At 40.8% G+C, this 25,781-nt stretch overlaps 1 protein-coding gene across 1 annotated transcript; it reads left to right on the top strand.

Moving 5' to 3' along the window:
• Window positions 1–771: 771 nt before the first annotated feature.
• eci1 (enoyl-CoA delta isomerase 1) lies at window positions 772–25,655 on the top strand. The gene is made up of 7 exons (XM_072559608.1): window positions 772–850; window positions 2,082–2,219; window positions 14,303–14,430; window positions 16,902–17,048; window positions 21,635–21,756; window positions 23,357–23,535; window positions 24,982–25,655. Exons 1-7 carry the CDS (start codon window positions 811–813, stop codon window positions 25,146–25,148), a joined length of 921 nt encoding a protein of 306 aa, XP_072415709.1. The 5' UTR covers window positions 772–810; the 3' UTR covers window positions 25,149–25,655.
• Window positions 25,656–25,781: the final 126 nt, after the last annotated feature.

Below are 25,781 nucleotides of genomic sequence, written 5' to 3'. Positions count from 1 at the left end.
GGAAGGGAAGGAGGTGTCTGAGGTGATCCAGTTGATCTTGAGGTCAGGGTGGAAGGTGTTTGTGAAGTTGATGAACTGTTGATGACAAGCGCAATAAGGTAATGACACAGGTTCTATATGGAACCTGCGCCCACACCTCCTCCCTCACCTCCATCCAAGACCCTAAAGGAGCCTTCCACATCCATCAAAGTTTTACCTGCACATCCATCAATATCATTTATTGTATCCATTGCTCCCGATGCAGTCTCCTCTACACTGGGGAGACTGGGCGCCTCCTAGCAGAGCGCTTTAGGGAACATCTCCACCAATCAACCACACCGCCTTGTGGCCCAACATTTCAACTCCTCCTCCCACTCAGCCGAGTACATGGAGGTCCTGGGCCTCCTGCACCGCCGCTCCCTCACCACCAGACGCCTGGAGGAAGAACGCCTCATCTTCCGCCTCGGAACACTTCAACCCCAGGGCATCAATGTGGACTTCAACAGTTTCCTCATTTCCCCTGTCCCCACCTCACCCTAATTCCAAACTTCCATCCAAGGAACAGGATGCTGCCTGACCTGCTGCGCTTTTCCAGCAACACATTTTCAGCCCTCCACTGGCTCCTAGTTGCTAATGCTCCACTGCACACCCCAAATCACAAGTTCTTAAGTGTTAGTCTTAGAGTCATACAGCCCTCTACTCTGATCTCCAGCATCTGCAGTCCTCACTTTCTCCTGCCAGTGGAGGGCCCCCAAGCTGCAATACCGAGACAGGCCAGCGGGTGGTGCAGGATGTGGCTGCGCGTTTCCGGTTGCTGGATTCCGGTGGACAATGGCGGTGCTGCTGAACGGGCTGCGTTTGGTTAGTTCAGGTCTGTGTCTGTGACACTGAGATCTTACAATTCGCCGCTGTGGAGCTCGTTGTCGTGAAGCCAGATTTAGGGGTTTATTCCAGTTCAGTTGGTGGCCCGGTAGCAGTCCTTGCTCAGTACCTGATTGTTGCTGTACCCTGCAATCTGCTGGACAACACAGAGCTCCCTGGTCACTAACTATACCCACTTAAGTGTTTGCATTATCTGCTGCAAGTGATTTCAGTATCTCTGTAAATCTATGCTTTTTAGTCTGTGGGCTTTTTTGTCCTTTCTGCACTGTCTGCCCCGGGGTAAAGTTTACATTTGTCACCACTGAATTTTATTTGTTTCTCAATCATATTCAGGCACTTTGCCATTGACTTGGTGTGCTCTTGACTGTTTGCAATCTCCATGCAAAAGTCCAACTTGGTGTCCTTGTTAAGTTTTATACTTTTACCTTGATTAGTTGCCAAGTAATTGATGTATATTAACAGCATGAGTAATAAAGTATCAATAATGATGCACTAATTGCCATCCGCTATATAATAGTTTCTGTGACTCATTTGTTGCAGATTGTATCAACTTTAATACATACCCAGTTGTTCATACATTTTTACTGTATACACTAAATTGATAAACAGACCTGTAACAAAAACTACTGAAATCTAAACTGGTATTAACAAAATTTACTTTAGCCACAAGCTCAATTAGCGCTCAATGCACAGCACAGAAACTGGTTGTAACACCTTTATATGGAATCCAGGTTACATTATTTCCCTTTTTAATTTGGATTTGTTTTTCATAAAATAACATGCTCTGAGATTTCCATCATCCTATATCTTTAATTAACCTCAACTCTGACATGTGATCTAATTGTCACTTTTGCAATGGGGGCCAATTAGTTTGAATGTTTTGGACTTCGTCCACCCTTGGTGCAGCCCACCCTTCAAATTCTACTTTTGATTGCTCTTTTTCAGTTTATTGTTGATCTGCTTCAAAGTATCTACTTTGTGGGCTTGTTATTTGGTGTACCTTTACACTCCTCATTTCTTGCTGTTCTTTTGACCAGTTTATTTTATGTTCTTATTGGGAAGTTGGTGTTGTTGACATGCTACTGTAATGAAATATCTTAAGATTTCAACTTTAAAAGAGTTGTAAACGTTTGATGTTACCTAATAAGTGAAAACCTGTTCACACCAGATGCTGTCGTTCCCTGAGCATTTGGTAGCTGTACCTTGTTTTTGTCTTTTAGGAAACTTATCGCTTCATGGCATTAAAAGTTTACAGTATAAATCAACAAGGATTTTGTGCCAGTTGCCATGCAAATCATCATACCAAGGAAGACCTTTCTCAAATAAGAACATGACAGTGGAACTTGACAACAATACAGGTAATTTCAAAAGTTCATGTGTGTTGTGATTTAGGAGAGCTAATGAATGGTACATGATATTCAGTTAGTTGTTTGATTAAAGCATTAATTGTATAATTTATTTTCAGTGTAGAACGATAGCTATATTTCTGTCGTATGTAGTTACATTGACCTTAGCAGCATGTCACTGAGTAAAGTTCAAACTCTTTCCATCATGGAATAGGCCTTCTGAAACAGGCTCTTGGAAAATCAGGCTGAATGATCTTTTCTGTAAAGTTCAGCTTTATTCTTTTGAGGCAAGTGTTGGAAAGAAAAGTGCACCCCACCCTTGTGTTCTAATAGGAGCAAGATCATTGGGTTGATCAAGTCCCAGTGAATTGGCTTCCTTTGCAGAAAGTTGTGTCTATTATGCTGTCAGGAATGCTACATGTCCGGGTAATAACAAAGTTCACATTCAAATCCAAGGTGAATAATGTGTTCTGTTGAAATGAAATGTGGCAGAAGACCAAGCTGAGACCCTAACTGAATGGAGGCTTGTGAAGATTTAGTATCCTAATTATTGGAAAATTCAAGGGGGAACACTGATTGCAAATACATGAGTTTTTTTCACATTTGTTCAATTTTCAAATTTATACAACAGAATTCTGAATGAATGTCACCCATCTAACAATTTTTAAGGGACAATTCGTTTGACTTTTTGTAGCAATCTTCCAACTTCCTCTGCCTATTTAAAATCCTACTTTGACAAAGCAGTCAACCATGAACAGCTGGATGTCCAAGTTTGTTTTGGTTGGCAAAAGGCCATGAATGTACCTCAAATCCTCGGCTCCCAAACAAGAGGAAAGACAAATGTTCTTTCTGACTCGACAGCTTTAATGCAAGTGTAGCTTATTCCTCTCTCCAGAACATCACTGTTGCTTGAATGTGGAGTTCAGAGTCTTCGTCCCAACCCCCTTCTACGAGCTCACAGAAGAGGCATCTGGAGAACCAGAGGAAATATTCTTCCTCCAAGCATCTGACTTGGAGGCAGCTGTGTTGCTGCCTCAACTATCCCTCAGGTGATGTTAGCCCTCTTTCCAGAAAAATGGAAAGTTCTCAGAAAAAAACAGTGCTGAATGCAGTTTCATGTGATAAAAGGAGCACTGGTTTAGGTGCTTCCAATAGTAGTTGACCAATATCATTTAATCATCTTGCCCCAATATTGTTATCTTCAGATGAAGCTAATCCTCCAGAAGTTTAGTGTGTAACCTTCAATGTGGACCTTTGAAACTCTTGCTCTACTCAGCTAACATCCAACTCCCAACTGGCAGAAAACCTGACAGAATCCTTGGAATCATGAGCTAGGCTGATGGGAAAATTGACAGTGGAAAAGCAGTCAGTCTCTTAACATCACCATTGTCAAAATTCATGAAGACATTTTCACAGTGAAATCCTACACATTCTGCCTATTGCTCATATTCTGTAAATTCCATTCCTCTGCATCAAGTGATTGATGGATGGACTCAGCTAGAAGGGTATCCTCTCCTGGTATGAGGGTCAGTGTAATCAATAAATAAAGATGGAGAGTGTGAAAGTGTAGTGCACAGTAAAATATTAAAAGAGAAGGGCAAATCAGTAGAATTTTTAAAACCTTGTACCAAAATGTATGCAGTATTTTGAATATAAGGACTAGGAGCAGGAGTAGGCCAAATGGCCCTTTTGAGCCTGCTCCACCATTCAGTAGGATCATGGCTGATCTTCTTGTGGATTCAAGCTGGTAAAAACAATGACTGCAGATGCTGGAAACCAGATTCTGGATTAGTGGTGCTAGAAGAGCACAGCAGTTCAGGCAGCATCCAAGGAGCTTCGAAATCGACGTTTTGGGTAAAAGCCCTTCATCAGGAATAAAGGTAGTGAGCCTGAAGGGTGGAGAGATAAGCTAGAGGAGGGTGGGGGTGGGGAGAGAGTAGCGTAGAGTACAATGGGTGAGTGGGGGAGGGGGAGGGTGGAGTGGATAGGTAGAAAAGAAGATAGGCAGGTAGGACAAGTCATGGGGTGGGTGGGTGCTGAGCTGGAAGTTTGGAACTAGGATGTGGTGGGGAAAGGGGAAATGAGGAAACTGTTGAAGTCCACATTGATGCCCTGGGGTTGAAGTGTTCCGAGGCGGAAGATGAGGCGTTCTTCCTCCAGGCGTCTGGTGGTGAGGGAGCGGCGGTGAAGGAGGCCCAGGACCTCCATGTCCTCGACAGAGTCGGAAGGGGAGTTGAAATGTTGGGCCACGGGGCGGTGTGGTTGATTGGTGCGGGTGTCCCAGAGATGTTCCCTAAAGCGCTCTGCTAGGAGGTGCCCAGTCTCCCCAGTGTAAAGGAGACCGCATCGGGAGCAACGAATACAATAAATGATATTGATGGATGTGCAGGTAAAACTTTGGATGTGGAAGGCTCCTTTAGGGCCTTGGATAGAGGTGAGGGAGGAGGTGTGGGTGCAGGTGTGGGGGGATAGGACAGTGTCGAGGTAGGTAGAGATGAGTTCAGTGGGGCAGGAGCATGCTGAGACTCATTCTCGTGGATTCAGCTCCACTTACCTGTGCTCTCACTGTAACTCTTAATTCCTTCATTGTTCAAAAAAAATCAGTCTTAGCTTTAAGGATATTTACTGAAGTAGCGTCAACTATTTCACTGGGCAGGGAATTCCATAGATTTACGACTCTCTGGGTTAAGAAGTTCCTTCTCAATTCAGTCCTAAATCTGCTTCCCCAATTCTGAGGTTATTCCTTCTTGTCCTAGTTTCATCTGCCAGTGGAAACATCCTCTCTACATCTACCTTATCTATTCCCTTCATAACTTAATGTTTCTAGAAGATCCCCCCTCATTCTTCTAAATTCCAGTACTCCAGGTTTGGCCTCATTAGCAACCTGTCCAGATGCAACATGACCTCTCTGCTTTTAAACTCAATCCCTGTAGCAAAGAAGGACAAAATTCCATTTGCCTTCCCAATTACCTGTTGTACCTGTAAACCAACCTTCTGAGATTCATGCATAAGGACACCCAGGTCCCTCTGCATCGCAGCATTCTGCAACATTTTACCATTCACGAGTTAGTCCTTTTCACTGTTTCTCCTTCCGAAATGGATAACTTTGCATTTGTGAATATTGTATTCCATCTGCCAAACCTTTGCCCACTCACTTAAACTATGTTCCTCTGCAAAGTTTTACACTCCTCTGCACATTTTGCTGTGCCCCTCATCTAAGTGTCACCTGCAAATTTTGACACACTACACGTGGTACCCAACTCCAAATCACCTATATACTTTAGAATAAAGTTGATGAGCTGATGGCACAAATAGAGACAAATGGGGACAGCCTGGTGGGGATTACTGAGATGTGGTTACAGGAAGATCAGGACTGGGAGTTAAATGTCCAAAGGTACTCAATATTCCAAAAGGAGTAGAGAAGAAGGTGCAGGAGGTGAAGTTGCTTTAGTGATTAAAGATAACATCAAGGCTATATTAAGAAATTATTTTGGCATTAGGGACCAAAATGTTGAATCAGTCCGGGTGGAAATAAAACCGAAGGGAAGAAACCTCTTGGTAGGAGTAATTTACAGGTCCCCGAAGAGTACTTCCAAAGTAGGGCATTGTATGACCCAGGAAATAATGAGGCCTTGTGAGAAGATCACAAAGGAATTATGGGTGATTTGAACATGCATATTGTCTGGATTAATCAACTTGGCAAGGATAGCCTTGAAGAAAGGTTCAGAGAGTGTATGAGGGATTGTTTCTTAGAACAACATGTCATAGAGATGTACAGCATGGAAACAGACCCTTTGGTCCAACCTGTCCATGCTGACCAGATATCCCAATCCAATCTAGTCCCACCTGCCAGCATCCGGCCCATATCCCTCCAACCCTTTCCTATTCATATACCCATCCAAATGCCTCTTAAATGTTGCAATTGTATCAGCCTCCGCCACATCCTTTGGCAGCTCATTCCATACACATGCCACCCTCTGCATGAAAAAGTTGCCCCTTAGGTCTCTTTTATATCTTTCCCCTCTCACCCTAAACCTATGCCCTCTAGTTCTGGACTCCCCGTCCCCAGAGAAAAGACTTTGTCTATTTATCCTATCCATACCCCTCATAATTTTGTAAACCTCTATAAGGTCACCCCTCAGCCTCCGACGCTCCAGAGAAAACAGCCCCAGCCTCTCCCTGTAGCTGAAATCCTCCAACCCTGGCAACATCCTTGTAAATCTTTTCTGAACCCTTTCAAGTTTCACAACATCTTTCCGATAAGAATGAGACCAAAATTGCACGCAATATTCCAACAGTGGCCTAACCAATGTCCTGTACAGCCACAACATGACCTCCTAACTCCTGTACTCAATACTCTGACCAATAAAGGAAAGCATACCAAACGCCTTCTTCATTATCCTATCTACCTGTGAATCCACTTTCAAGGAGCTACGAACCTGCACTCCAAGATGTCTTTGTTCAGCAACCCTCCCTAGGACCTTACCATTAAGTGTATAAGTCCTGCTAAGACCCAAAATGCAGCACCTCACATTTATCTGAATTAAACACCATCTGCCACTTCTCAGCCCATTGGCCCATCTGGTCCAGATCCTGTTGTAATCTGAGGTAACCCTCTTCGCTGTCCACTACACCTCCAATTTTGGTGACATCTGCAAACTTACTAACTGTACCGCTTATGCTCGCATCCAAATCATTTATATAAATGACAAAAAGTAGAGGGTCCAACACCGATACTTGTGGCACTCCACTGGTCACAGGCCTCCAGTCTGAAAAACAACCCTCCACCACCACCCTTTGTCTTCTACCTTTGAGCCAGTTCTGTATCCAAATGGCTAGTTCTCCCTGTATTCCATGAGATCTAACCTTGCTAATCCATCTCCCGTGGGGAATCTTGTCAAACGCCTTACTGAAGTCCATATAGATCACATCTACTGCACTGCCCTCATCAATCTTCTTTGTTACCTCTTCAAAAAACTCAATCAAGTTTGAGACATGATTTCCCATGCACAAAGCCATGTTGACTATCCCGAATCAGTCCTTGCCTTTCCAAGTACATGGCTGAAAATGTGTTACTGGAAAAGCGCAGCAGGTCAGGCAGCATCCAAGGAGCAGGAGAATCGACGTTTCGGGCATGAGCCCTTCAGGAATGAGGAAAGTGTGCCCAGCAGGCTAAGATAAAAGGTAGGGAGGAGGGACTTGGGGGAGGGGTGTTGGGAATGCGATAGGTGGAAGGAGGTTAAGGTGAGGGTGATAGGAGTGGGGGTGTGGGCGGAGAGGTCAGGAAGAAAATTGCAGGTTAGGAAGGCGGTGCTGAGTTTGAGGGTTGGGACTGAGACAAGGTGGGGGGAGGGGAAATGAGGAAACTGGAGAAATCTGAGTTCATCCCTTGTGGTTGGAGGGTTCCTAGGCGGAAGATGAGGCGCTCTTCCTCCAGCTGTTGTGTTGCTACGGTCTGGCGATGGAGGAGTCCAAGGACCTGCATGTTCTTGGTGGAGTGGGAAGGGGAGTTGAATTGTTGAGCCATGGGGTGGTTGGGTTGGTTGGTCTGGGTGTCCCAGAGGTGTTCTCTGAAATGTTCCACAAGTAGGCGGCCTGTCTCCCCAATATAGAGGAGGCCACATCAGGTGCAGCAGATGCAGTAAATGATGTGTGTGGAGGTGCAGGTGAATTTGTGGCGGATATGGAAGGATCCCTTGGAGGGAAGTAAGGGGGGAGGTGTGGGCGCAAGTTTTGCATTTCTTGCGGTTGCAGGGGAAGGTGCTGGGACTGGAGGTTGGTTGGTGGGGGGTGAGAGAGTCATGGAGGGAGTGGTCTTTTCGGAACACTGATAGGGGAGGGGAGAGAAATATATCCCTGGTGGCGGGGTCCGTTTGGAGGTGGTGGAAATGAAGACGGATGATACATGTATATGGAGGTTGGTGGGGTGGTAGGTGAGGACCAGTGGGGTTCTGTCTTGGTGGTGATTGGAGGGGCGGGGCTCAAGGGTGGAGGAGCGGGAAGTGGAGGAGATGCGATGGAGAGCATCGTCGACCATGTCTGGGGGGAAATTGCAGTCTTTGAAGAAGGAGGCCATCTGGGTTGTTCGTTATTGGAACTGGTCCTCCTGGGAGCAGATGCGGCAGAGACGAAGGAATTAGGAATATGGGATGGCGTTTTTACAGGGGGCAGAGTGGGAGGAGGTGTAGTCTAGGTGGCTGTGGGAGTCAGTCGGTTTATAGTAAATAATAGTAAATATAGTACTTTCCAAGTACATGTACGTCCTGTTCCTTAGGATTCCCTCCAACAACTTGCCCACCACTGAGGTCAGGCTTACCGGTCTATAGTTCCCTGGCTTGTCTTTACCGCCCTTCTTAAACAGTGGCACTACGTTTGCCAACCTCCAGTCTTCCGGCACCTCACCTGTGACTATCAATGATACAAATATCTCAGCAAGAGGCTGAGCAATCACTTCTCTAGCTTCCCACAGAGTTCTCAGGTTCACCTGATCAGGTCCTGGGGATTTATCCACCTTTAACCGTTTCATGACATTCAGCACTTCCTCCTCTGTAATCTGGACATTTTGCAACAAAATTTCCCTACAGTCTACATCTTCCATATCCTTTTTCACAGTAAATACTGATGCAAATTATTCATTTAGTATCTCCCCATTTTCTGTGGCTCCACAAAAGGCCACCTTGCTGATCTTTGAGGGGCCCTATTCTCTCCCTAGTTACCCTTTTGTCCTTAATATATAAAAACCCTTTGGATTCTCCTTAATTTTATTTGCCAAAGCTATCTCATGTCCCCGTTTTGCCCTCCTGATTTCCCTCGTAAGTATACTCCTACTTCCTTTATACTCTTCTAAGGATTCACACGATCTATCCTGTCTATACCTAACATATGCTTCCTTATTTTTCTTAACGAAACCTTCAATTTCTTTAGTCATCCAGCTTTCCCTAGACCTAACAGCCTTCCCTTTCACCCTGCAAGGAATGTACTTTCTCTGGATTCTTGTTATCTCATTTCTGAAGGCTTCCCATTTTCCAGCCATCCCTTTACCTGCGAACATCTGCCTCCAATCATCTTTCGAAAGGTCTTGCCTAATGCCATCAAAATTGGCCTTTCTCCAATTTAGAACTTCAACTTTTAGATCTATCCTTTTCCATCACTATTTTAAAACGAATTATGGTTGGCGGCCCCAAAGTGCTCCCCCACTGACACCTCAGTCACCTGCCCTGCCTTATTTCCCAAGAGTAGGCCAAGTTTTGCACCTTCTCTAGTAGGTACATCCACATACTGAATCAGAAAATTGTCTTGGACACACTTAAGAAATTCCTCTCCATCTAAACCTTTAACACTATGGCAGTCCCAGTCTATGTTTGGAAAGTTAAAATCCCCGACCATAACCATCCTATTATTCTTACAGATAACTGAGATTTCCTTACAAATATGTTTCTCGATTTCCCTCTGACTATTGGGGGGGGTCTATATTACAATCCCAATAAGGTGATCATCCCTTTCTTATTTCTCAGTTCCACCCAAATTACTTCCCTGGATGTATTTCTGGGAATATCCTCCCTCAGCAGAGCTGTAATGCTATCGCTATTCAAAAATGCCACTCCCCCTCCTCTCTTGCCTCCCTTTCTATCCTTCCTGTAGCATTTGTATCATGGAACATTAAGCTGCCAGTCCTGTCCATCCCTGAGCCATGTTTCTGTGATTGCTATGATATCCCAGTCCCATGTTCCTAACCATGCCCTGAGTTCAGCTGCCTTCCCTGTTAGGCCCCTTGCACTGAAATAAATGCATTTTAATTTATTAGGGCATCAATGCGGACTTCAGCAGTTTCTTCATTTCCCCCTCCCCCACCTCACCCTAGTTCCAAACTTCTAGCTCAGCACTATCCCCATGACTTGTCCTACCTGCCTATCTTCTTTTCCACCTATCCACTCCACCTTCCCCCCCCCCCCCCGACCTATCACCTTCATTCCCTCCCCCACTCACATATTGTACTCTCTGCTACTTTCTCCTCACCCCTACCCTCCTCTCATTTATCTCTCCACCCTTCAGGCACTCTGCCTGTATTCCTGATGAAGGGCTTTTGCCTGAAATGTCATTTTACTGCTCCTCGGATGCTGCCTGAACTGCTGTGCTTTTCCAGCACCACTCTAATCTAGACACTGGTTTCCAGCATCTGCAGTCCTTGTTTTTACCTAATTTGTCCCTGCCTGCCCTAGCTGTTTGACTCACTTCTGTTCTCAGCTGTACCCATCTCAGATCAATCTCTTTCCTCACTATCTCCCTGCAGCCCACCCCCCCACCTTACTAGTTTATATCCTCCCAAGCAGTTCTAGCAAATTTCTCTGCCAGTCTCCTTCCAATTTAGGTGCAATCCGTCCTTCTTTTACAGGTCACTTCTACCCCAAAAGAGATTTCAATGATCCAAAAATGTGGATCCTTCTCCCATACATCAGCTCCTCAGTCATGCATTCAACTGCTCTTATCCTCCTATTCCTACCCTCACTAGCTCATAGCACTGGAAGTAATCCAGATAATACTACCCTTGAGGACCTCTTTTTTTTAAAATTTCTGCCTAACTCTCTCTCATTTCCCTTCAGAATCTCAACCTTTTCCCTTTCTATGTCATTGATTCCAATGTGGACAATGACCTCCTGCTGGCCCCTCTCCCCCGTGAGAACATTCTGCACCCTCTCTGAGACATCCTTGATCCTGGCACCAGGGTAAAAAACACACCATTCTGCTTTTTCTCTGCTGGCCACAGAGGTCTGTCTGTACCTCGGACTACAGAATCCCCTAACACAATTGATCTCTTGGAAACCGACGTGGAGCCACTAGAAGTCTGGTTACTTTAAATTTGATATTATGTAACGCGAAGGATTGCTAAATGGCCTTTTAATTAAAGATGCTCTTAGAAGGAGTGACCATAACATGCTAGAGTTTCAAGAGGGAAAGCTGTCACTTACGAGAGTTTGTGTTGGACAAAGGTAATTATGCAGGTTTGAGGAAGGAGTTGGCCTGAGGAAAAATATTAATGGGCAGACAGTTGAAGAACAGTGACAAATGCTTGGGGAGATACTAAATATCTCTCAATTAAAGTATAATCCTGAAAGGAAGAGGAATCTTAAAAAGGTGCAAAATCATCCATTGCTTAACAAGGAAGTCAAGACAAAAGCTAGGACATATCATAATGCAAAGGTTCTGAAGAATTGGGAGAACTTTTAACATCATTAAAGTGTTAATAAAAACAAAAATAAAAGAGCTTAGATGAACTATGAAAGAAAACCTGCAGAAAACATAAGCACAAAAGCTTCTATAAATATAAAAAGGAAGAGAATAGTGAAAGTAAAGTTGGCTTTTTAGAGGATGAAAATGGTGAGAGAGTAATGGAAAACTCAAATGGCAGATGCACTGAACCAATATTTTGTCTCTATTTTCAGAGCGGAAGATAATTCCTTCCCCAAATTTTCAGTTACTATAGAGGAATGATAACTTGAACAAAGTTATTAAGTAAACTGATGGAATTAAAGGCAGATAAATCCCTGAGGTCTGATGGCCTGCACACTTAAGTATTAAAGGAGGTTGCAACAAAAACCATGGATACATTAGTTATGATATTTCCAAAAGTCCTTGGGTTCTGGAAAAGCATTAAAAGATTGGAAACATGCTATTTTAAAAAAGGAGATGGGCAAAAAGTGGGAAACTATAGTTAGTTCGTTTGACTGCTGGAGTCAGTCATAAAGGAGGGGACAACTGAACACTTAGAAAAGCAAAGCTCAATTCACCAGTGTCACCATGGTTTCATGAAGGGCAAGACATGCTTGACAAGATTTCTGGAGTTCTTTGAGGATGTAATCAGCAAGGTGGATAAGGGGGATCCATTGCAGGTGGTTGATCTCGACTTCAAGAAGGCAGCTGACAAGGTGCAGCATAAAAGACTGATTCAGAAGGTTAGATCCCAGGTGGTTAAAGGTAAGAGTATTGGCTTGGATAGAGGATTGGCTGACTGACAGAAAGCAGAGGTTCGGGGTAAATGTGTCCTTCTCTGGATGGTGAACTGTAACTAGTGGGGTGCTGCAGAGTTTCGTTCTCAGACTTCAACTGTTTACAATCTGTATAAATAATCTGCAAGGAAGGACAGTGTATCCCAGTAAAATTTGAGAGTGATACTAAAATAAGTGGAAAATCAGACTGTGATGATGAGATGGAGTTTACAGGTGGATATTGATAGGCTAGAAGAATGGGCCAGAATCTGACAGATGGAGTTTAATGTGAATAAATGTGAGATTGTCCATTTTTGGCTATAAAAATAAAACGTCAAATTATTATTTAAATGGGAAGCAGGTTCAAAGTACATCAGTGCAGAGGGATCTGGGGTGTCTTTGTGCATGAATTGTGGAAAGTAGGTATGCAAGTGCAGCATATAATAACGATAAATGGAATCCTGGAATCTATTATAAAAGGTCTGGATTATAAAAGTAAAGAAGCAGGCAGGTGAGACTAGTTTAATTTGGGATTATATTCATCAAGGACTGGTTGGGCCAAAGAGTCTGTTTCTCTGCTGTATGACTCTAAGTGTTGTTACAATTATATAAGGCATTGGTGAGACCACATTTGGAGTATTGTGTCCAGTTTTGGTCTCCTTACTTGAGGAAGGATGTGGTGGCATTAGAGGCCGTTCAGAGAAGGTTCACAAGGTTGATATCTGGGATGAAAGGGCTGTCATACAAGGAGCTATTGCATAGCTTGTGCTTGTAGTCATTGGAGTTCAGAAGAATTGGGGTGGGGGGTGTGCGCGGTGTGGTGATCGGATTGAGGTATATAAAATGCTAACAGGGATTGATAAGGTGGATGCTGAGCAAATGTCCCCCCTTATGGGACAGTCTCAAACAAGAGGATACAGATATAGAGTGAGAGGATATAGATAAATGAGGTAGAAAAGGTGAGAAGAAATGACCTCTCTCCGAGGGTTGTGAATCTGTGGAACTCACTGCCCTAGAGTGCAGTGGAGGCAGAATCAATCAACAGATTCAAGAAAGGAATAAATATGTTTCTGATGGAAAGCAAGATAAAGGGAGCTATGGGAAGCAGGCAGGAAAGTGGAATTAAGACCAGGATAAGATCAGTCATGTTCATGTTAAATGGTGGAGCAGACTTGAAGAGCTGGATTACTTCATGCCAGTACTAATTCCTATGTTCCGAACAATTAGAGCTATATTGGGCAATTATCAGCAAAACACTTATGAATATTAATAACCTGATGTGCAAATGTTCCATCCCTCTGACCAAAATTATTCTGTAAGACCATAAGACCATAAGACATAGGAGTGGAAGTAAGGCCATTCGGCCCATCGAGTCCACTCCGCCATTCAATCATGGCTGATGCGCATTTCAGCTCCACTTGCCAGCGTTCTCCCCGTAGCCCTTAATTCCTCTAGACAACAAGAACCTATCAATCTCGGCCTTGAAGACATTTAGCGTCCCGGCTTCCACTGCACTCCGTGGCAATGAATTCCACAGGCCCACCACTCTCTGGCTGAAGAAATGTCTCCGCATTTCCGTTCTGAAATGACCCCCTCTAATTCTAAGGCTGTGTCCACGGGTCCTAGTCTCCTCGCCTAACAGAAACAATTTTCTAGCATCCACCTTTTCAAAGCCATGTATTATTTTGTACGTCTCTATTAGATCTCCCCTTAATCTTCTAAACTCCAACGAATACAATCCCAGTATCCTCAGCCGTTCCTCATATGCTAGACCTGTCATTCCAGGGATCATCCGTGTGAATCTCCGCTGGACACGTTCCAGTGCCAGTATGTCCTTCCTGAGGTGTGGGGACCAAAACTGGACACAGTACTCCAAATGGGGCCTAACCAGAGCTTTATAAAGTCTTAGTAGTACATCTCTGCTTTTATATTCCAACCCTCTTGAGATAACCCTCTTGTATTTCTAGTATTCCTTTTATCTGTTTGCCATCAACTTGTGACCTTTTTGTATTGAAATAGTATTACTCCACGGGCTGTTTTTTTCCTATATATAAGAACTAATAGCCTTTTTAATGCATTCATCAGCAAAACCTTTTATTCACTTGTGTTTAGGAGTTGCAGTGATTCAGATGAAGAAACCTCCAGTTAACAGTCTAAGCCTGGAATTCCTCACTGAATTTGCCATTAATATGGAGAAACTTGAAATGGACAGAGAATGTCGGGGTGTAGTTCTCACTTCTGTATGTATGACCGTTTGATTTTTTTTTTAAATTACAGTTGCCATACAGCAGGCTGTTCAACCTATTTTGCACATGCCATCTCTTTGTTCGCACTATCCAGTTAGTGTACTTCCCTCCTCTTCCCCCCCAGCCTTTAATTTTCTTTTATCCCACATGGATTTATCCAGTTCTTGTTTGAATGTTACTATGAATCTACTTCCATCATCCTTTCAGGCAGTGCATTCCATATCTCAATAGTATAAACATATGTGAAAATCAATGTTTCCTCATGTTCTTTTGCCAGTCTCCTTAAATCATCATTTACCTCTACTTCCCTACTCTTCTGCTCCTGGAAACACTTTCTCATCATTTTCTGTGTAAAAACTATTTCTGATTTTGACAACCTCTATCAAATTTCCTATCAAATCTTCTCTGGGGTCTCTGCTGAACATAAATCTCTAAATACTGGGATTATTGTAATAATTCTCTTGTGTACCTCTTGTATTATCTGGCTAAAGGCTTACCCTAAACCCTAACAGGCTTAACTAGTGCTTTAGAAAAGTTTAGCACTACTCCCTTGCCTTTCACAGAATGGTTACAACACAGAAGGAGGCCATTAAACTCCAGCTGACTGTGCCAGCTTTCCAAAGCAGCAATTTGCCTAGAGCAACTCTCCCATCTTCCCCATATAGCTCTACACATTCTTCATTTTCGGACAATAATCCAAATCCCTCCTGATTACCTCAATTGAGCCTTCCTTAATCACTCCATGCATGGAAAATGTTTTCTTTGTGTCCTCATTGCTTCTTTTGCCAAGTCCTTCTGACCCATATTCTCTTGATCTTGATCCTTTCATGCAATGGGAACAATTTGTTTCGTATCTACTCAGTCCAGACTCCTCATGATTTTGGATGCCTCTATCAAATCCACTTTAAACTTGAGCAAATTCTCAAATCGATCTACTATTGTAATTCCTCATTCCTGCAGCCACTTTTGTGAATCTTTGCGGCAAACTCTGAACTCCCTTCAGAGACTTCCTGAGGTTTTGTGCTCCGAACTGAATACAATACTCCAGTTGAGGCTGAACAAATTTCTGAATATGTTAACCCAAGTCCTCACTGTTGTGCTTTTATGTTGCTAATAATAAAACCTAGGAGACTGTCAGCTTTATTATCCATACTCTCAACCTATCCTGCCATCTTCAATGAATAGCACCCATATATACCCATATCCTTCTGTTCTTGTAACCCCTTTAGATTTGTAGCCTTTGTTTTATATTGTCTCTCTTCATTTTTCCTACTAAAATGAATAATTCCACACTTCTCTGTATTAAATTTCATTTGCCATTTGTTTGTTCATTGCACTGATGTCTATGCCCTTTTGCAATTGTAGGTTACCTCTATCGTGATTCACAATATTTCCTAGTTTTGAAACATCCACGCATTTTAAAATTGTGACTTGTACAATAAGGACTAAGAAATGTGAATATTTCAATAAGCACTGCGCTCTTATCACTGGTCCCTGACAATCTTGATAATAACCCTTGCTCCAATCTGAGATATATTAATTATAACTGTCCGTTTCCTGTCACTCATGCAGTGTTGTGTCCATGTTGCTACTGTTCCTGTTATTCTATGTGTTCTAACTTTACTCATCAATCTATTATGCGGTAGTTTATTAAATGCCTTTTGGAAGTCTACAACTGATTAACAGCATTATTCTAATTGAACCCCTCTATTACTTCTTCAAAAATCTCCAAGTCAGTTAACACAATTTGGTCTTAACAAATCTGTGCTGGCTTTTCCCTTTTTACTTTTTTTTGTACATTGTATTAAAAGCAGTGGTCCTGCAGTTTTGAAAGATTTGTTGCATGTACTGCCTCATATTCTTGGAAATATATTTAATTTGTTCATTTGTCTCTCCTCACCAGTCCATGTGCTTGAATTCTCTTGCAGTCCTCGTTGTTTACTACATTTGAACTTTGCACCACCTGCAAACTTTAGGTATTATGTGCTGTGTCCCCAAGGCCAAGCCATTAATCCATTTTGAAAACAACTATGAGAAAGTGAGCACATTAAAAATGATAGGATCTTTCAGTCGCTTAGTACAGTTTGGAATTAAAGTTTGTAATAATTCTTGTACTTTAATGTGAGTATTCTGACGTTACTGGTGAAAGTGAGCAGCCAAAATATTACAGCATGACTTCTGTGCAGTAGACTAGTATGGTTGGTATCTCTAATACAATCAACTATCTGCCCTCATTACTGTCCTTGTAATCATGACAAACTGAATTATAAACTGACCTTGACAATCAGTATGTGTTTGTTACTGATGTGCCTGCATGGATTATATTTTACAGGATTGTTTAGGAATCTTTTTGTCATACATTGTGAGGAAATGTGTAAATGTAGTATTTGTTTCTGTACCTTAACTTATTTCCAATATGTTTTTTTGGTTTGGAAAAAAGTATAATCATAATTCTTTAATTTTAGTCTAATCCTAAGATCTTTTCTGCTGGGTTGGATATCAATGAGATGTATGGGAAGACACCAGAGCATTCTGGGGAGTTCTGGAGAGCTGTTCAGGAAATGTGGTTGAAGTTGTATGGCTCCAATATGGTGACAATAGCTGCAATCAATGTAAGTAACAAATTTGTCTTTGTAACTTGCATTTTTTTCTCAGTGATTGTTTGCTACAGCTGAGATTGTGTTTATGTAAATAACTTTTTTTTAAAAAACAATAGAAGTAGAACATTGAAAAATACTAATTTACATTCAGTTCAAAATAATATCCAAATAAATTTAGAAAATCAAAGGTTTTTGAAGAAGCAGTGAATTCAGCAATGTTTTCAAATTTGTGGAGATAACTTGTGAAATGAACTTAGGACTCTGTGATGACAATTTTCTATGACCTGGTACTCACATGGGCGTATCGTCAATTTAATGTGAAAACAAAATCCTGAGCGCCTTCAGCAATGCCTTTTCTTACCATGAACGCATTATCATCTCTGGAGCAATGAACCCTCGAAACAAAATTACATTGTAGCACCTTACTGTGACTCAGCTCAGGACCCTTATAAATCAGACCTTCTAAAGTAGGGTCAAGCAAAATCAAATTCAAGGACCATGCAATTACAGAATTCTCATGTGCAGTCAAGAACCTGAATGTGAAACTTGGTCTGGAGCTATTCAAAACTTTATCTTTTGGATTTCTTCTATTCTTCATCTGTAGGTTACCCTTTGGCAAAGTCACCTGAAGATAGAATGTCATATTCCATATGAACCCTGACAGTGAAAACTCTTTCTCCCCCGCTCACCCTGTCCTTCAACTGCCTGGGCATTGTCAGACTGTTTATCCTGCATCCACTTCTGAAAGGGCCTCACTTTCCTTCAATTAAACATTGGGAAGAGCAAAACCGTTGACTTTAGACCAAGGCCCCACAAAAACCTTGTTCTCTAACCATTGATTCCATTTCTCTCCCTGGCCACAGTCTTTTACTGAACTCAAATGTTCATAGCTTCAGGTACTACTTGCTCCTGGACTTTGCTTTCTAATAACCCAGAAAGTCCAGGTGTGTATATCATTAAAATATCATGAACAAGTATACGCAAAAAAAATTTTCAAAGGCCAATGGAATGGTGATTTTTAAAACTGGACTGCTAGAATACAAAAGGATAGAAATTATACTTCAGCTGTGAGATGCATGCATGTTTTACATGTCTGACAGTATGAATAATTCTGGACAGCACACTTAGGACGAATGTATTAGCTTTGGAGGAAGAGCATTATAGATATACCAGAATAATACCTGGAATCCAGAAGTTGGGCTACAGAGGGAAAGAACGCAAAGGGGAGTTGTTTTTTTCTGATATCTAGAAACTAAGGGGTTTTTAATCTCAGTTTTCAAGATATTAATGGGAATAAATAAGGTAACAGAAGCCTATATCCATTTCTGAAATAGTCGTCATCTCCATCTCAGCCTCTACCTATTAGCTGTTTAAATTGGCATTCATAGTTGTTATCTGCAGATTCTTAATATTTCCATTCCCTTCTCATCAGCTTTTCTTCTGCTCTCGATTATTTTTAGCTCATCCTAAATGCTGCAGCCTGTATCCTAATTCATACTAGGTTGCCTTTATCCGACACCTCTTTCCTTGCCAAACTGCTTTGGCTCCTAATCCCACATTGTGTCCCAATCCCCTAATAGTTTGATTTTAACATTTTCATCCTTATTATTCAATTTGCTTCCTTGTCTGTGCAGCAGTGTTTAGTTCTGAAGTCATATTGGACTCAAAACATTAACTCTGTTACTCTCTCCACTGCTGCCAGACCTGCTGAGCTTTTCCAACAAGTTTTGTTACTTTTGCTAGGTGGTCTCATCTCACTATATCTATACCTTCTTATGAACCTGCAAGATCTCAACCTTCCTCATGATTATCATAAGCTATCAGAATTTGACCCATTGAATCTGCTCCACCATTCAATCATTGTAGACAGGTTTCTGAACCCATTCTCCTGCCTTGTCACTGTAACTCTTTATCCCCTTCCCAATCAAGGACCCATCTATCTGTGTTTTAAATGGACTCAATGACTTGGTCTCCACAGCCGTCTGTGGCAATGAGTTCCACAGATTAACCATCCTGTGGCTGAAGAACATCCCCCTTATCTTAGTTATAAAGGGTCATCCCTTCATTATGAGTCTGTGCCCTCTGGTCCTAGTCTCTCCTACTAATGGAAACATCTTCTCGTACATTATTCTATAGCCCTAGTTCTGCCATTTGTCAGGGCAGTTGTCCCAGCATGATTCAGGTGGAGTCTGTCTCATTGGAATAACTCCTTCCCCAGTGATAGTGCCAACATCCCATGAATTTGAACTCCTTTCTGCCACACCAATGTTTGAGCCAATTGTTTATTTTGTTAATCTTGACTCTATGCCAACTTGCTCATGGCTCAGATAGTAATGCAGAGATTACCACCTTTTTGGTTCTGCTTTTCAATTCAGCACTTAGCTGCTCATATTCCTTCAGCAGAACCATTTTCCTCTTTCTACCTGTATTGTTGGTATCTATGTGGTCCATGACAATTGGATCTTCCCCTCCTATTCCAAGTTCTTCTGATGTCCTGAACCCAGGCACCAGGCAGGCAACACCACCTTCAGGACTCTTCATCCTGGCCACAGAGAACAGTGATTATTCCCCAAACTACACAATCCCCACTTACAATTACATTTCTCTTTTTTTCTCCCCCCTTGAATGATTCTTTGAACTATGGTGCTATGGTCAGTTTACTGTTTCTCCCTACTGCCCCCACTCTCGTCCATGCAGGTAGCAATAATCTCAAACTGGCTCAATAAGCTCGGGGCTGAGGCTCCTTCAGCACCATCTCCTAGATCCCTCTACTTGCCTCAGTGAGAGTTACACCATCCTGTCCCTGACTACTGACTGAATTTACGTTTATTAATCTAAAGGATGTGACTGCTTCCTGCAACACACCGTCCACATAACTTTTTCCTCTCCCTGATGTGGTAATGTTCAAAGCTGAGACTCCAGCTCATCAACTCTGAGCTCGAGTTCCTCAAACAAACAACACTTGCTAAATATGTGAACTAGAATGGGGGCCTAGCAGCTCCCACATCACCTGGCCCAGCATCTCTATTTTAATTACTTAGTTCTTAACTTGATTTTTTTTTTAATTATACTGGTCTTTTAGTTTGTAGCCTGTAAATATTTCCCTATTTACTTTCAATCCCTACTTTCAATCTGAAAGTAAATAGGGAAGGATTTCAATCTGAAAGTAAATTGTTAGTTATTAATTGACTATCACTAACCAATGAACTTGAGGTTTACTTGCAATATCAGGCTTCTGTGCTTGATCTTGGGCATCAATTTAACCTGTTTCTGAAAAAAACCTTACAAATTATGAGCCTAAAAAAATCCAGCAAAATGCACCTCATCTCTTCCCAACCAAATTCCCACATCGTCTCCAAATTCCTCAAACTGTATACTCGCTGGAGCTGTCTCTCTCTCTCTCTCTCTCTCTCTCTCTCTCTCTCTCTCTCTCTCTCTCTCTAGATATGATCTCTCCTTCGTAACCTTGTGAAGCTGACTGATTCTTTTCTCTTGTGCGTCTATGCCTTTTCTCCAATATTTGCAATTGTGCTTTTAGTCATCCAGGTCTGAAATTCTATCCTAAAGCTTCTCATCTGCTTCACCCATTTCTTGTTGAAGTTGTTCCTTAAAGTTGTTTGACCAATTTCACTTTTTTCTATAACAAGCTGGCAGTTCTGACCTGATAGCACTCCTGTAAAGTGTATTAGGATATTTTACTATAATACAGATACTATTTAGATACAAGTTATTGCTGTTAACTCAGCAGATCTTTCACTCTTGTCATGTGGGTTTCATTAATTATTACAGGAAAAATATTTAAAATTGAACTATTGGTAAATGAGGGCCAAAAAAAAGATTCTAGACTGAAAGAAGTCAGCTAAGGTTGCTGGCCTTTGTTTAACCCACAGCATTCTGTATCCCTATTGTTTCCAGATAACATTTATGACACTTAAACCTATATCAATCTAGCAGCAACAAAGGGAGCAACTAGTTCCGAAGCAGTCATTCTTCGTAATCTGCACAAAAGTATGTTGGAAGAAACCAGGCAAATCTGTTACCATTGTATTACCATTCTGAAAAAGAATCTTAACTGGACTCAAAACATTAACTCTTGCTTTACCACAGATGATATCAGACCTGCTGCGCTTCTCAGTAACTTTGTATTTCTTATTACATTGCTTCCTGGTTCACCATTGAAATTACCATATTATGTTTGCCAGATTATAAAGCTGACCAATGAATCAAATATTTCTGGTGGTGTGCTTTGACCCTGTGATAGCAGAAAGATGAAAAGAATACTGTTTTATATACAGTCTGGGTATGAAAGCTTAGTAAACTAATAGTAAGTGCAAGCCACCTATTAACTTTATCTAATGCAAGCATAGCTTCCTGTTTTTAAAATAAAGGATTTAAAACTAACACAAATGTCCTGTCCTTTACCCTGTAATCTGTCAGGTCCAATCAGTCACTTATGGTGTATTGGGCAATGTTTTCCAAAATCGCCTATTTTTGTTTTGGAGAAAAGTACAGTTAAATATGATACTGTTATAATAGCACAGTAGAGCTATTGATTTCTATCCATCTCTTGAAATTTGTTATTCCCATTATTATCATAGGGATCCAGCCCTGCTGGTGGATGCCTCATGGCATTAGCATGTGACTACCGAATTATGGCAGATAATCCAAAGTATGCAATAGGGCTAAATGAAACCAAACTTGGAATTGTTGCACCATTCTGGTAGGTCCTCTCAAATTTATCAATTGAACTTTATTTGCATTAGTTCATTTGTAATGGAAAAAGTCAAAATGTTGTTTCTCTTCATAACTGCGTGTTCATCTTTCACTGAAACTTTAATTGTAATCAACTATGTTTCTCTGATTCTTTATCATGTCATCTCCAATTTGTGTGGGTACGTCTTACAGTACTTTCTCCTCTTCTCTTAAGTTTGTCTCTCCTCATTAATTATGAATCTGCATTTTTCTTTCTTTATGTACGGTTGCTCATCTGGCACAGACTTCATTCGTTTCTCTGGCACTGTAAAGTATACACAATTCATGCAATTTTTAATCATAAGGGCAGCACATCAGTTGCTGGTGAGTTTCAGTCATAGCAGCTGATTTGCTGCCCCAAGTGATCTGGTCAGGAAATTGCAGCTCTCCATTCACTGTCCTTACAGCTAGTGTGAAAAGTACCTCGATTATTACTGTTTTATTCTGGGACAAGATTCAGTTGCAAATAGCAATTCTCACTTGCAGTACAGAAGCTGATATCAGTATAAAGAGTTCTTAATTCAGATACGAGTGACATTCAAGGCTGAAGATTAAGAGGTAAAATATTATGCAGAACTGTATGGATGTGGGGCCAGTTGCAAGGTTGAACAGGAAGAGTGACTGGATAACTGAGAGGAAAGTCTTAAATCGGGTGAGTGCCCCTAGGTGATTTGAAGAGAGATTTTATGGAGTGTTAGAAGTTAAGTGCTTGTAAGCTGGGATTGACTACATCTGAAACTTCATAAATTTGCAAGAGGAAAGTTATTCTATGTTGGGGACATACAAGAGCTGAGTGACTCCATACTGGGGTCAGTTAGACAATAATATGCTTGTGAATTGGAGGAGTGTGTCTCTCTGAACTGGCAGGGATTGGTGATAGAATGTGACAGTTTGAGATCCGCACAGAATGGGCGAGTATTTAAACTGAGAGAAATTGGAAGGTGAAGATGAATTGGGAAGAGTTGAAGGCTGAGAGTCTCCCTGTGAAACAAGTGAACATGGGCTAGTGAGGCAATTTTGAAAGAGTGCAAGTTCACACCTCTGAAAGGAAAGGTTCATGATTGAGACCACCTTTAGAAAGTTTAATCTAGATAAAACAAATAACATGTATTGAATTTAATTTAGTTGTAGAATGTAAAAATGCTTCAGTTCTGATACTATGAAAACTATGATGAACCAGAATAGACTCTTTCTCTTCTTTGCCCCAGAAAATTTTCAGGTCAAGGAAATAGCAGAATTTGACCAGATTTGTGATTTGACAATTTGCTTTACTAGTACTTTTGTCTTTCAGTTTTTGGATCCCATTTTTAAAATCTAGTTCTACTTGTCTGGTATTGAAAAGCCCTCTCGGTTTAAATTTCCAGTCCTTTCCTTAAAGTTGTGTTTGAGATGAATGGAGGAAAAATAGGGTGGGTTGGGGAGAACAGAAAGGGTGAATAGGTTGTGGGAGAAAAAGTACACCATATTTTCAAACAAAGTGGACATGATTGATGTGTACCATACTTAAGCTGAACTTTTATTTTCGTTTGTTGGTCTGAAGTTGTAGCTTTTTTATTTCATCCTTAAAGGTTCAAGGATTCCATGATTAATGTCATTGGAAGAAGGGCCACAGAGCATTCTCTCCAGCTTGGTCTCATGTATAGTGCTTCAAATGCCTTGAAAATTGGACTTGTCGATCAACTGGTAGCACAAGATAAAATTATGACACACGCTTTGAGTGTAATGTCAGAATGGCTGGCTATTCCAGGTAAGGTTTTTTCAATTTGAAAGTTGTAAAATGAATAAAAGTTCTGATTAATCCTTTTGTGAAACATTTTGTTGTTCCTGCATAAAACTAAACCCTAAATATTTACGTAGAAGCAACCAGTAATTTCTGCTTAAAATGCGGTGAGTGCACTTAGCAACTCCATAAAATTGAATTATGCTATATAGTAACAAACTTAGGTGTATTTCATATAAATTATTCCTCTTCACCGTGAGGGAATCTTTCAAATGTCCAGCATTTGAAACTTGTTCCTCCTATATAAGATGTATTTTTCGTGGCAAATAAATAAGTAAACTTAGCCCTTGTTGTCACTTTGTAGTTGTGCAGCTTGGATCAGCAACTTAGCAACATGCCAAGTTTTAAATTCCATCATGAATTGGTACTTCGATGAGTCAGCATATCTATTTCATTTTTGCAAGTCTTTTGGCTGTATGATGTTTGTTCATAACAAAATTGTTTTGTGTACGACTTTGTAACCTTTGATTGCAAGATAAACTCATTCTTCAAGGGATTGATTGTGTGCTTAACATGGGATCAGTTCACTGAACGTACTGATTGAATACAATTATGAAAGAAATTTTAATAGATGCCTTCACATGACCTAGCAAACTGAAATTGTAAATGTCTAGTCTTCAATTCAGAATTTTTATTACTGTGGAAGAAATAACTAAATCATTACAGTGTTATGATCCCAATTGGTGGCAACACTGAACAAAGCAGATTCCAGACAAAAATCTAGCTTGATAGATCATAAATTTTATTTTTGCGGTTTGGTTACCATGGTACTTAGTCACTGAACATATTCATACCAGGTTTACAATCTTCTTTAACACAGAACACCAGTTTATTTCATAGCACAAATAAACTACATAACATAGCTTAGAGAGATCTTAACATCGTTAAGAAAAAGAGAAATTCAGCTCTTTTCCTGGCAATGCCCTTGGAGTGCTCAATCACAGTGATGTATCCTTCCTATATTAACTCTTCAAATTCTTACTTAACTCAGTCTTTCCATTTTGGATGGCTTAAAGATTTCTGGGCTCATTTTTTCAAACTCATTTGCCATTCTGATATGAGGCTGTTCTTCTGAACCGTTGTTTGATTCTTTTCAATCTACTAGTGGCCCCTGATTTTGTTTTTCCCATCTATCACAAAACTGAGCATTGTAAACACTCCATCAACTAATTACTTGCTAGGCAGTTTACCTAAGTCATATGATTGCTTGGAAATTGTGCATTTTATTTGCATTTCCAAATAAACTTCTCTTTTTAAAGGTAAATTTCACAAAACTGAAACCATACATATATTTACCCCTCCTTCAAAATTTCAAATTCCTAAATGACTACAGAATATTATGCACTTTTATCACAGCAGTAAAGTTTTGTCTCAAGTGGCACTGCCATGCCTTCTTTGTCATTTATTTCACAGATCATGCTCGACAAATTACCAAATCCATGATGAGGAAACCAACACTCGATCGACTTCTAACCAACAGAGAATCAGACATACAAAATTTTGTTAATTTCATCAGTAAAGATTCCATTCAGAAGTCTCTCCAACTGTACTTGGAGATGCTGAAGCAAAGAAAAAGCTAAATAAATGTACTCTTAAAAAAGAATCCCAATGTATTTGTTTACATGGTATGATGGATGATAATTTCTCAGATTTTTGTACAGTATTTTCTCTTTCAATTGAATATTATTAACATAGAGTATTGAATATTGTTCATAGTTTTTCAAATTGACTTTGCAAAATGTATCAATTTATATCCTAACTCTTTGCAATATTAAACTTGAAGATGTGTAATTCTGCTGCCAATATCTTGGCAGAATTGATTGTGTAATGTAATCTGGGAGAAGAAATTGTTTGCATGCATTTTTTAAATGAATCTCCAAATGTGTTCTTTACTAATTTAGTTGAACTTTGATCATGGTGAAACTCATGATCTCCAGTTTATTTTTGTAGCAGGCCTAAACGGTGTTTACATTTCTGTTTTATGGAGTTCTTCAACAAGTGTTTATCAAATGAATTGCTTGTAAAGAAATAACTGTGAGCTAGGACTATATTCAAATGTATTTACAATATAAATGATATTACTTAAATATTTCATGCCAATATTGTATTTTTAAAATGCATTAATGAAGTGGGAGATTCATGTGAAGAGATAATAACTGTTCAGAAAATGTGAGAGAGGAGAAATTGCTAAAGTAGGCTGGGTAGAAATGAAA

This window comes from Chiloscyllium punctatum, chromosome 40 (assembly GCF_047496795.1).
Source record: "Chiloscyllium punctatum isolate Juve2018m chromosome 40, sChiPun1.3, whole genome shotgun sequence".
Taxonomy (NCBI): domain Eukaryota; kingdom Metazoa; phylum Chordata; class Chondrichthyes; order Orectolobiformes; family Hemiscylliidae; genus Chiloscyllium; species Chiloscyllium punctatum.
This window is presented reverse-complemented; position numbering and strand designations above follow the sequence as displayed.

What these genes read in the sequence shown, in the direction of transcription:
- eci1 (XM_072559608.1), top strand. Translation starts at nt 811, where the DNA reads ATGGCGGTGCTGCTGAACGGGCTGCGTTTGGTTAGTTCAG. An exon ending in GGAACTTGACAACAATACAG is followed by an intron (nt 2,220 to 14,302) that starts GTAATTTCAAAA and finishes ACTTGTGTTTAG; the next exon opens with GAGTTGCAGTGATTCAGATG. An exon ending in TGACAATAGCTGCAATCAAT is followed by an intron (nt 17,049 to 21,634) that starts GTAAGTAACAAA and finishes TTATTATCATAG; the next exon opens with GGATCCAGCCCTGCTGGTGG.